The sequence below is a fragment of the Coregonus clupeaformis genome, chromosome 30, assembly GCF_020615455.1.
Source record: "Coregonus clupeaformis isolate EN_2021a chromosome 30, ASM2061545v1, whole genome shotgun sequence".
Lineage (NCBI taxonomy): Eukaryota > Metazoa > Chordata > Actinopteri > Salmoniformes > Salmonidae > Coregonus > Coregonus clupeaformis.
The window spans coordinates 27444-39519 of NC_059221.1; the positions used below are offsets into that span (position 1 = coordinate 27444).

Sequence of the window (12076 nt, forward strand, 5' to 3'; positions counted from 1 at the left end):
GTATGGATGAAAATACCCTCAAATTAAAGCTGACAGTCTGCACTTTTACCTCATAGTCATTGTATCATTTCAAATCCAAAGTGCTGGAGTACAGAGCCAAAACAACAATAAATGTGTCACTGTCCCATATACTCACTGTATATTCTGAAATCACTGGTAGCTTTAGGTATTTTGAAATGAAGTGGTATGCTATTCTGAAGTGAAATGATCCCTCTCCATTGTTCAACTGCCTGCCCAACTCCTAATCTTGTCCATTGAATGAAAAGTTATTTTTTTGTTTTCTGTTTTCTTAATTATGTTGCGCTGTTGTTGATGATGATAATGATGATGATGTTGATGATTTTGTATTGTATTTCACTTTGCCTCTATGGGTCAAAACTTTTTATGATGTGGTGAAACATTGAGGGGAAAATCCTTAACTTCTACTTATGACACATTTTCACTTAGTCATGTATTGATGTCAGTGGGACACTGAGTGAAAACTTTACTTAGGTGGAAATTAGCATTCGCCCCTAACACTTCAATACTTGAAATTCTGTTTGAAGCTTCTGAGTCCTTTAGCTGTGGGCTTGTGATCTGTGACTGTCAGGATGTCCATTGGCTGTTTAAAGAGTACAGTATGTTGGTAGTCTGCTAGAAGTATACGCCATCAGTGTTGTAAGTTTTCTTTTCATTTACTGAGGTGTTTCAAATTGTACATTTCCTATTTTCTTTTGATGCATTTTGTTTTGTATAAGATTATTATGATTATTATTGTTATTATTATTTGTGTTTCTATTTGGTGTTATTACACCATTGATAATAACATCATGATAATGATTTGTAAGCTAAACAGGTGTTCTTGGAGGTATACAGTAATTATATCAGTTATTTTATTTCTGCTCTTTAAATTGACTTGAATATGATGTTGACATAGTAAAAAAAAATACTTGTTTCTTTGTTGGTTGCAATATGCCTGATTTGAGTAGTGGTATACTGACTGTTGCTGTGTTCGGATGAAGACTGTTTCCCCCTCTTGCACTGGCTTAGCCCAAACGCCTTCTGTCCAGGCATATAGCGCTGATGCAATGAGTTGGTCAGAAATTACAACAAAATGATTAAATATTTAATAGTTTAATAAAAATCTATGAAGGAAATATCCAATATTTCATAAGATCTCTGCTCATTCCTGTCTCTATGTAATGATAGTTTGTTATGTCAAGTGCCCACTTGAATGCTGTAATAATGTGACTTCCTGTTGCTGATGTCCGTAGACAGTTAGCGCAACCTTTACTTATAAGCAGGGAAATGTGAAGTGATTTTCTTCTGCAGGAAATGTGTTATTTCTTAGGTAAAAGCAAAAGACAGACTAATGCAACTTTTTTCATCGCTATAAACTATTTGCTTATGTCATATTTAGTTAGCTATACTTAGTTATACTCCTCTTTTGTGGTTATGCTCTTACATTTTACATTTTAGTCATTTAGCAGACACTCTTATCCAGAGTGACTCTTGTGTGCTGTAATGTGACGTGCCAATCAATGTCCATGCCTTTCATGAGACCATATATTTACCTTTCAGCAGGAAGAAATGCATTATTAAACTAAAGCACTTATATTTTATAACTTTGCATATCTATCTAACACAGGGTAATAAAATGCTTTCTAAAATAGATTTTATTGCATTCTGAAGTAGGGTGTTTTTCAGACTCATATCAATACTCACTACTGTAAAAAGATAACTCCTAACTGGAAAGGCCACTCCTTACTGTAGTAGGAAGGGTTCACTATTCCTTTGAAGCAGTTTACAACCTTGTTGTTAGTAACAATGGTTGTGTATTGGAAAAATCCTGACTGGTCAATGGTGTGTGCCCAGATAAGATTCCATCACTCAACTTTTAAAAAAGTATGCTAAAAACTTGAAACTCGAACAATCCGCTAACATTGACACAATGGGAAAATATAATTATTTATTATTGAAATGTTGAAATAGCATGGGCGACCGAGAAAAATACATTGGTACAATTTAAGGCCAAGTGGCAAACAATAATGCAGACACTAGGGAAGGGGGAGTGAGCATGTGGGTCTGGGCAGAGGAGATGTGGTCATTGTTTGTGTGTCTGTAAGTTGTTGTTCGTATGTATACGTTTGTTTTTGTAATGTTTTTTTTTTTTAAGAACAAAAACATATTAGAAAAATACAATAAAAATATTCTAACAGGAAGTGGGAAACAGCAGTCCATGAATCATTAGTTCCTACCAAGGCCACCCATCCATGTCTATGTAATGTTGGTCAATCCTGATTAGAGAGGTGCTGTACAAAGCTTTTCATAAACAAAGCTATGCAGTATTTTCCTAAACCTAGACCATGCCTGTATTGTTTTTCATTTATTGTAGTATTGTAAACTAAATATATATCCAAATATTACAATCAACTATACATTTATATACACTTACAATTTCAGCATTGCGTTTTGGCATAGAATTATTTTCAAATCAGATAAGAAAGCTAACCTTGCACATTGATCTTAAACTTAACATTTTGAGTCGAGGTTCCTAAGTTATTCCGTTTCAGTGTCTGCTCTGACTTGAATACACAACAATAATACTTTGTGTGTTGTGAAAGCAATGTCGGACATATTTGGTTTGAAAAAAAATCACCTAGCTGTCAGACTATACTGTTGCACTGTGGCCAACAAATCTGATAGTGTATATATTAATAGATTTCACCCAGATTGTGTCTGAATATTACAACGCATTTTATCCACATATTATATTGTTACAGCAAAATAACAATTTTAAGGATAATCTCAAACAATTTTAGTTAATCAAAGTGCAAGGATTGGAATTAATGTATGAATTTCAATAGGAATGTTATTTGTAACTTTCTTGTCAGAATAATGACGCTGAGCACGCCATTATCAATTGTTAAAACAATTGGGATGGAGTGTGCAGAGTCTCTCACCATTGAGTGCTATATTTAGTCTTCTTTGATTCAGTCGTGGGCCTTAACCACATGGCCTTGTGCTTTTCAATGAGCACTCTGGGGATCTGTGGGCTTGTGAACCAGGTATCCGGCCTACTACATACATGTGTTTTAATTAAAGGCATCCTTTGTGAGACGGTGTATCCTGGCGAATGGGGTAGTGGCGGTGGTGGTGAAGCCGTGTACTGAGCCCACGGAGCGTGGCATGCAGCGCATATTGCCCGTGGTGACAATGCACTGCAGGGGCCACAGCACCATGATCACCAGCAGCACCATCAACACGATGAAAAGCAGCAGCCACTTCCAGTTGTTCAGCCGCTCCAGGAAGCCCATGTGCTGGGGCCGCGTCTGAGCAGGGACCTCGTCTGCCTTGCTGGCCCCGATGTCGATGCAGATGCAGAAGGCCGAGGTGGAGCTGGATGTTCCGGGGTCGGCCTCCAGTGGCCGCTTGTAGCACAGCTTCTCCCCATCCAGCCACACAGGTTCCTCGTGCTGCTGGTGGCTGGGCAGTTTACACAGTACCTCCTGGCTGGTGGCCAGGGCAGGCGGACCCTCCTCGGTTAGGAGGGTAGGGTGGCGGCAGAATGGACAAGGGATCTTGCTGCTGCCGCTTCCTTCCTGCTCTCCTAGCGAAATGGCCATGAGGCGCGATAGGCACTCAAGGCAGAAGGTGTGGGTGCACTCCAGCAGCTTGGGCGTCTTGAAGACATTGTCGTAGGTGTTGTAGCAGATGGAGCACTCGGGTTGGCTACCAAAAGCAACCATTTTGTTCAGGTCCACATTCTCTTCCTGGGGCATCACCTTGGTGTGCCACACCTGAGGGATCTGCGCCATCTTGAAGGGGTGTTCTGTATTATTTTCTCCCTTTCTTTGGTCTTTTGATTGGTACTCCCTCTTTTCCCCCTTACTCTTCTTTGTTTTTTGGTGTGGATTATCTGAGAATGAATGAAAATCCAGATTATTAATATTTTAATGACGTGTTCAGATGGTGTCTGGCCCGTTATTTTACTAGAACTGTGTAAAATCTATTTTTAACATCACACAGTGTGTACATAATCCCAAATGGTTAACATGATTTCATTCAAGAGCATATTATAAAGTAGGTCATAAAGGTTTATGTCCCCATGCAGGCAGAGTTCCAATACCATTAGGTTATTCCCTTCAGAATATGATTACCTTCTGACCTAATGTAAGGAGATTCATATTACACTCAAAGTAGTCACAAATAATCCAGCATTTGGTGGAATTTAATGTGTATAAATTGAATGTATTTTTAAACATATTATATATATATATCAGTCCCAAGCCAAATCAGCCTATCAGTCCGTTTATGTCACTAATTTCATGTATCTGCTTGTCAAGCCCTCATATTTAGCCTCACATTGAAGTGCTTTACTGTTTTCCTTTTAGCACAACCAGGGCTACAAGTAGAATGAAAAACTTTTTGACATAAAATGTTACATTCATGAGTTTAGTTGAATACTATGACTACAAGAATGAGGTCCGCCAAACAAAAACCTGATTTAAAAAAACATTTACAGTGGGGAGAACAAGTATTTGATACACTGCCGATTTTGCAGGTTTTCCTACTTACAAAGCATGTAGAGGTCTGTAATTTTTATCATAGGTACACTTCAACTGTGAGAGACAGAATCTAAAACAAACATCCAGAAAATCACATTGTATGATTTTTAAGTAATTAATTTCCATTTTTTTGCATGACATAAGTATTTGTTCACCTACCAACCAGTAAGAATTCCAGCTCTCACAGACCTGTTAGTTTTTCTTTAAGAAGCCCTCCTGTTCTCCACTCATTACCTGTATTAACTGCACCTGTTTGAACTCGTTACCTGTATAAAAGACACCTGTCCACACACTCAATCAAACAGACTCCAACCTCTCCACAATGGCCAAGACCAGAGAGCTGTGTAAGGACATCAGGGATAAAATTGTAGACCTGCACAAGGCTGGGATTGGCTACAGGACAATAGGCAAGCAGCTTGGTGAGAAGGCAACAACTGTTGGCTCAATTATTAGAAAATGGAAGAAGTTCAAGATGACAGTCAATCACCCTCGGTCTGGGGCTCCATGCAAGATCTCACCTCGTGGGGCATCAATGATCATGAGGAAGGTGAGGGATCAGCCCAGAACTACACGGCAGGACCTGGTCAATGACCTGAAGAGAGCTGGGACCACAGTCTCAAAGTAAACCATTAGTAACACACTACGCCGTCATGGATTAAAATCCTGCAGCGCACGCAAGGTCCCCCTGCTCAAGCCAGCGCATGTCCAGGCCCGTCTGAAGTTTGCCAATGACCATCTGGATGATCCAGAGGAGGAATGGGAGAAGGTCATGTGGTCTGAGGAGACAAAAATAGAGCTTTTTGGTCTAAACTCCACTCGCCGTGTTTGGAGGAAGAACAAGGAGGAGTACAACCCCAAGAACACCATCCCAACCGTGAAGCATGGAGGTGGAAACATCATTCTTTGGGGATGCTTTTCTGCAAAGGGGACAGGACGACTGCACCGTATTGAGGGGCTGATGGATGGGGCCATGTATCGCGAGATCTTGGCCAACAACCTCCTTCCCTCAGTAAGAGCATTGAAGATGGGTCGTGGCTGGGTCTTCCAGCATGACAACGACCAAAACACACAGCCAGGGCAACTAAGGAGTGGCTCCGTAAGAAGCATCTCAAGGTCCTGGAGTGGCCTAGCCAGTCTCCAGACCTGAACCCAATAGAAAATCTTTGGAGGGAGCTGAAAGTCCGTATTGCCCAGCGACAGCCCCGAAACCTGAAGGATCTGGAGAAGGTCTGTATGGAGGAGTGGGCCAAAATCCCTGCTGCAGTGTGTGCAAACCTGGTCAAGACCTACAGGAAAAGTATGATCTCTGTAATTGCAAACAAAGTTTCTGAACCAAATATTAAGTTCTGCTTTTCTGATGTATCAAATACTTATGTCATGCAATAAAATGCAAATGAATTACTTAAAAATCATACAATGTGATTATCTGGATTTTTGATTTTAGATTCCGTCTCTCACAGTTGAAGTGGACCTATGATAAAAATTACAGACCTCTACATGCTTTGTAAGTAGGAAAACCTGCAAAATCGGCAGTGTATCAAATACTTGTTCTCCCCACTGTATATGAATAATGTAAGTACAGAAAATGTTGGCTCAGTGGGATATGAACATTCAAATAGTATGTGACAACTGTGTTCAATTTGGAGTTTGTGACAACAACTATATGACTCTATTACGGTATAATAGACACTATTTCCTGAGCAGAAATGTATGAAATGGACTGTTATATCCACAAAACCTCACCCATTGTCTTATACCCATGTCTGTGATCTGTCTGTAAGTGTTTGAAGTCTGTTTGGGAGCTATAAAAAGCTCAGGAAAGCATCCGGAATTAAAGCTGCAAGCAGCATTGACGGAATTACGCTGTGTGCCCACTGTGCCACCATCAGGACAAATTGGACACATTGCCCTAGGACGAGTTACTTCTGTACTATTTACCACGCTTGCCAAATATCAGAACTCAAAATCAAACTGATCATGCAATATTATTTGCTTTTGATGTATTTTGGACAATTTTCAATGATGTTGACTACTTTAAACGTCCAGAACCGCAGGACCGATCGGAACCAAAATGTTTTGTTTTCTGTTTTCTTAATTATGTTGCGCTGTTGTTGATGATGATAATGATGATGATGTTGATGATGGTTTTGTATTGTATTTCACTTTGCCTCTATGGGTCAAAACGTTTTATGATGTGGTGAAACATTGAGGGGCAAATCCTTAACTTCTACTTATGACAAATGTTCACTTAGTCATGTATTGATGTCAGTGGGACACTGAAAACATTACTTAGGTGGCAATTAGCATTCGCCCCTAACACTTCAATACTTGAAATTCTGTTTGAAGCTTCTGAGTCCTTTAGCTGTGGGCTTGTGATCTGTGACTGATAGGATGTCCATTGGCTGTTTAAAGAGTACAGTATGTTGGTAGTCTGCTAGAAGTATACGCTGTCACGGTTTCGGCCGAGGCTGCTCCTCCTCCTTGTTCGGGCAGGCTTCGGCGGTCGTCGTCCCCGGAGTACTAGCTGCCACCGTTCGATGTTTCATGTTTGTTTGGTTTTGTCTGTTTGTACACCTGTCCCTTGTTAGTGTTTGATGTTGTTTCTAGTCGGTTGTGTTAGACCGTGAACTGTATTTACTCTCGTGTTTTGTTGTTTTTCGAGAGTCCGCACTGTGTGCGCTATCGTCGTTTTACGCAATGTGTTTATTGTGCGTAATTTGTATTTTGCCTCCCGGTTGGGTTGGCTGTTCGCCTGTTTCGTGCTGCTTTCGTTTACTAAAGTCTGTTCACGAACGCCCGTGTTTCCTGCGCTTGATTTCCACACCGCATCTACACTCAGCTACTGACAGAATCACACATCAACCCATGGAATCAGCAGGAGCAACCGCGCCAACGGACATCATGGAGGACCGTCTTCGTGGGCAGGAGGACAGGATCAACCAGATCGGTCACGCCCTGGATCGGGTGATGAACACTCTCCACCGATGGGAAAGCAGCGGGGTACCCACGCCCCCACCTACCGGACCATCCCCATCGGTCAGTCCTCCTGTCCCCCTTCCGGAACCCAGCGGGATTCGGCTCTCGCTCCCGAGGGCGTACGACGGCTCCGCTGCCGGGTGTCAAGGGTTCCTGCTGCAAGTGGAGCTCTACCTCGCCACCGTACACCCGGCGCCCTCGGGACACGAGAGCGTCTCCGCCCTCATCTCCTGTCTCACCGGCAAGGCGTTGGAGTGGGCCAACGCCGAATGGAGGAGAATAGACGCCGCTACTATTACCTATGCGGAGTTCTCCCGCCGCTTCCGGGCGGGGGAGCATCTGTTCTACCTCCGACAGGGGATGAGGAGCGCACAGGATTTTGCTTTGGAGTTCCGGACTCTAGCGGCAGATGCAGGGTGGAATGAGCGGGCCCTCATAGACCACTTCCGCTGCAGCCTCCGGGAGGACGTCCAGAGAGATTGGCGTGCAGGGGATACCACGTTGTCGTTTGACCAACTGGTCGACATGGCCATTCGGCTGGACACCCTGCTCGCCACCCGTGGACGTCCCGGGTGGGGGTTGCCCATTCCACCTTCCGGCACCTCCGAGCCGAGCCCTATGGAGCTCGGAGGTGCTGGCGCTAGAGAACGGAGGAGTAGGAACCCGAGGGGGCCGTTCCCTGCACCAACTGTGGCCGTGGAGGGCACACCGCGGCTAGGTGTTGGGGAAGGTCCCCCGGTGGAGGTGAAGGCAGGCCACGCATTGGGGAGTCCTCCCAGGTGAGTAGGCGCCCTACTTACCCAGAGCTTTCTGTCGTTCACATAACCTTGCCTGTTTGTTTCCCACAGGTTGCACCTCGTTCCCAGCATAAGGCGCTAGTAGATTCAGGCGCAGCTGGGAATTTTGTAGATCGCCAGTTCTGTGTAGAGTTAGGGATTCCTCTCCTTCCCGTTGATAAGCCTTTCCCTGTACATGCCCTAGATAGCCGTCCGTTAGGATCTGGGTTAATTAGGGAGGTCACAGCGCCCCTTAGGATGAAGACGCAGGGGGGTCATGAGGAGACGATTCAGCTCTATCTGATTGACTCTCCTGCGTATCCGGTGGTGCTGGGACTTCCCTGGTTGATTACCCATGATCCTACTATTTCGTGGGCGAGAGAAAGCTCTTAAAGGGTGGTCTGTTCAGTGTGAGGGGCTATGTCTGGGTGTTTCCATAGGGGCGACCTCGGTGGAGAGTCCAAATCAAATGCCCGCACTGCATATTCCCCCGAGTATGAGGATTTGACACTGGTGTTTAGTAAGACAAGGGCGGCGCAGCTGCCGCCTCATAGACGGGGGATTGTGCGATAGATCTCCAGTTAGGAGCAGCACTCCCGCGGAGCCATGTGTATCCCTTGTCTCAAGAGGAGAGGAAGGCGATGGAAACTTACATCGCCGAGTCTCTGAGACAGGGATACATACGGGCCTCCACTTCACCCGCTTCCTCGAGCTTCTTTTTTGTGAAGAAAAGATGGAGGTTTGCGCCCGTGTATTGATTACCGCGGTCTCAATCAGATTACGGTGAAGTACAGTTATCCACTTCCTCTGATTGCGACTATGACGGAGTCATTACACGGTGCTCAGTTCTTCACAAAATTGGATCTCAGGAGCGCATATAACTTGAGTGCGCATTAGAGAGGGCGATGAATGGAAGACAGCATTTAGCACGACCTCCGGTCATTACGAGTATCTCGTCATGCCATATGGGTTAATGAATGCTCCCTCAGTCTTCCAATCCTTTGTAGATGAGATTTTCCGGGACATGCAGGGGCAGGGAGTAGTCGTGTACATAGACGATATTCTGGTGTACAGTTCTACCCGAGCTGAGCATGTAGCCCTGGTGCGCCGAGTGTTGAGGAGACTGTTGGAGCATGACCTATATGTCAAGGCAGAGAAATGTCTGTTCTTTCAGAAGTCGGTCTCCTTTTTGGGTTATCAGTTGTCTGCGTCAGGGGTGAAGATGGAGGTTGACCGGGTGTCAGCTGTGCGTAATTGGCAAACCCCAACCACTGTGAAAGAGGTGCAACAGTTCTTGGGTTTTGCGAATTATTACCGGAGGTTTATCCGGGGTTTTGGACAGGTGGCAGCTCCCATAACGTCTCTGTTGAAGGGGGGTCCGGTGCGCTTGCGGTGGTCAGCTGAGGCGGACAGGGCTTTTGGGAGACTGAAGGACCTGTTTACCTCGGCGCCGGTGTTGGCGCATCCGGATCCCGCTTTACCATTCCAGGTAGAGGTAGACGCGTCCGAGGCCGGTATTGGGGCTGTCCTCTCACAACGGTCTGGCACACCACCTAAGCTCCGCCCCTGTGCCTTTTATTCTAAGAAGCTCAGTCCGGCGGAGCGGAATTATGACGTAGGGGACAGGGAGCTGTTAGCCGTGGTACAGGCCCTAAAGGTGTGGAGGCATTGGCTTGAGGGGGCTCAACACCCCTTTCCTCATTTTGACGGACCACCGTAACCTGGAGTACATCCGGGCAGCTAGGAGACTGAATCCCTTGCCAGGCCCGCTGGACTATGTTTCTAGCCCGGTTTGTGTTTAAAATCACTTACATCCCTGGGTCCCAGAACGGGAAGGCAGATGCCCTGTCTCGGCGGTATGACACGGAGGAGAGGTCCGTTGAGCCCACTCCCATACTACCAAAGTCTTGTCTGGTGGCACCGGTGGTATGGGAGGTCGATGCAGAGATCGAGCGGGCGTTACGCACCGACCCAAGTCCTCCACAGTGTCCAGTGGGTCGGACGTCACGTTCCGCTCGAGGTACGCGATCGCCTCATTTATTGGGCTCATACGTCCCCCTCCTCTGGACATCCAGGTATCGGCCGGACAGTTCACTGCCTTAGCACTAAGTACTGGTGGCCAACGTTAGCCAGGGATGTGAGGGTTTATGTCTCCTCCTGTTCGGTGTGTGCACAGTGTAAGGCGCCCAGACATTTGCCCAGGGGTAAGCTACAACCCCTGCCCGTTCCACAACGACCCTGGTCCCACCTCTCGGTGGACTTTGTTACAGACCTTCCCCCCTCACAGGGGAATACTACCATCCTGGTCGTTGTGGATCGGTTCTCGAAGGCCTGTCGTCTCCTTCCCATGCCGGGTCTCCCTACTGCCCTACAGACCGCTGAGGCTCTGTTTACCCATGTCTTCCGGCATTACGGGGTACCCGAGGATATAGTGTCTGATCGAGGCCCCCAGTTCACCTCCAGAGTGTGGAGAGCCTTTATGGAACGGTTGGGGGTTTCGGTGAGCCTTACCTCGGGTTACCACCCGGAGAGTAATGGGCAGGTTGAACGTGTCAACCAGGATGTGGGTAGGTTTCTGAGGTCTTATTGCCAGGGCCGGCCGGAGGAGTGGGCGAGATACGTTCCGTGGGCCGAGATGGCGCAGAACTCTCTCCGCCACTCCTCCACCCAACTAACCCCTTTCCAGTGTGTGTTAGGGTACCAGCCGGTTCTGGCACCTTGGCACGAGAGCCAGATCGAGGCCCCTGCGGTGGATGAGTGGGTGCGGCGCTCGGAGGAGACATGGAACGCTGCCCACGTCCATCTGCAGCGGGCCATCCGTCGGCATAAGACGAGCGCCGATCTCCACCGCAGTGAGGGGCCTGTATACGCACCTGGAGATCGAGTCTGGCTCTCGACCAGAAACCTGCCCCTCCGCCTGCCCCTGCCGGAAGCTGGGTCGGCGGTTTGTGGGGCCATTCAAAGTCCTGAGGAGGTTGAACGAGGTGTGTTACAGGTTAGAACTGCCTATTGATTACAGGAATATTAACCCCTCGTTCCATGTGTCTCTCCTCAGGCCGGTGGTAGCTGGTCCACTCCAGGACTATGAGATAGAGAGACTCCTCCGCCCCGTTGGACATCGAGGGGGCTCCGGCGTACACTGTGAGGTCCATCCCTTGAATCGAGACGCCGGATGGGGGGTCTCCAATATCTCGTGGAGTGGGAGGGGTACGGCCCGGAGGAGCGGTGCTGGGTGCCGAGGAGGGACATATTAGACCTGTCCCTGCTGACCGAGTTCCATCGGGGTCATCCTACGCGCCCTGCTCCGCTCGTCCTGGTCGTCCCCGAGGCCGGGATCGGCGCACGGCTGGAGCCGCGCGTCAAGGGGGGGGTACTGTACGGTTTTCGGCCGAGGCTGCTCCTCCTCCTTGTTCGGGCAGGCTTCGGCGGTCGTCGTCCCCGGAGTACTAGCTGCCACCGTTCGATGTTTCATGTTTGTTTGGTTTTGTCTGTTTGTACACCTGTCCCTTGTTAGTGTTTGATGTTGTTTCTAGTCGGTTGTGTTAGACCGTGAACTGTCACGTTATCGTTTTGTTGTTTTTGATCGTGTCTCTAATAAAGAGTATGTTTGCCTGCAACGCTGCGTCCTCATCTCTCACCGACGATCGTGACATACGCCATCAGTGTTGTACGTTTTCTTTTCATTTACTGAGGTGTTTCAAATTGTACATTTCCTATTTTCTTTTGATGCATTTTGTTTTGTATAAGATTATTATGATTATTATTGTTATTATTATT

The 12076-nt window shown here is 46.7% G+C and overlaps 1 protein-coding gene across 1 annotated transcript; it reads right to left on the reverse strand.

Moving 5' to 3' along the window:
* Window positions 1–2819: 2819 nt before the first annotated feature.
* On the reverse strand, window positions 2820–3859 carry LOC121545976 (RING finger protein 223-like). The gene has a single exon (XM_041856933.2). It carries the CDS (start codon window positions 3795–3797, stop codon window positions 3075–3077), a length of 723 nt encoding a protein of 240 aa, XP_041712867.2. The 5' UTR covers window positions 3798–3859; the 3' UTR covers window positions 2820–3074.
* Window positions 3860–12076: the final 8217 nt, after the last annotated feature.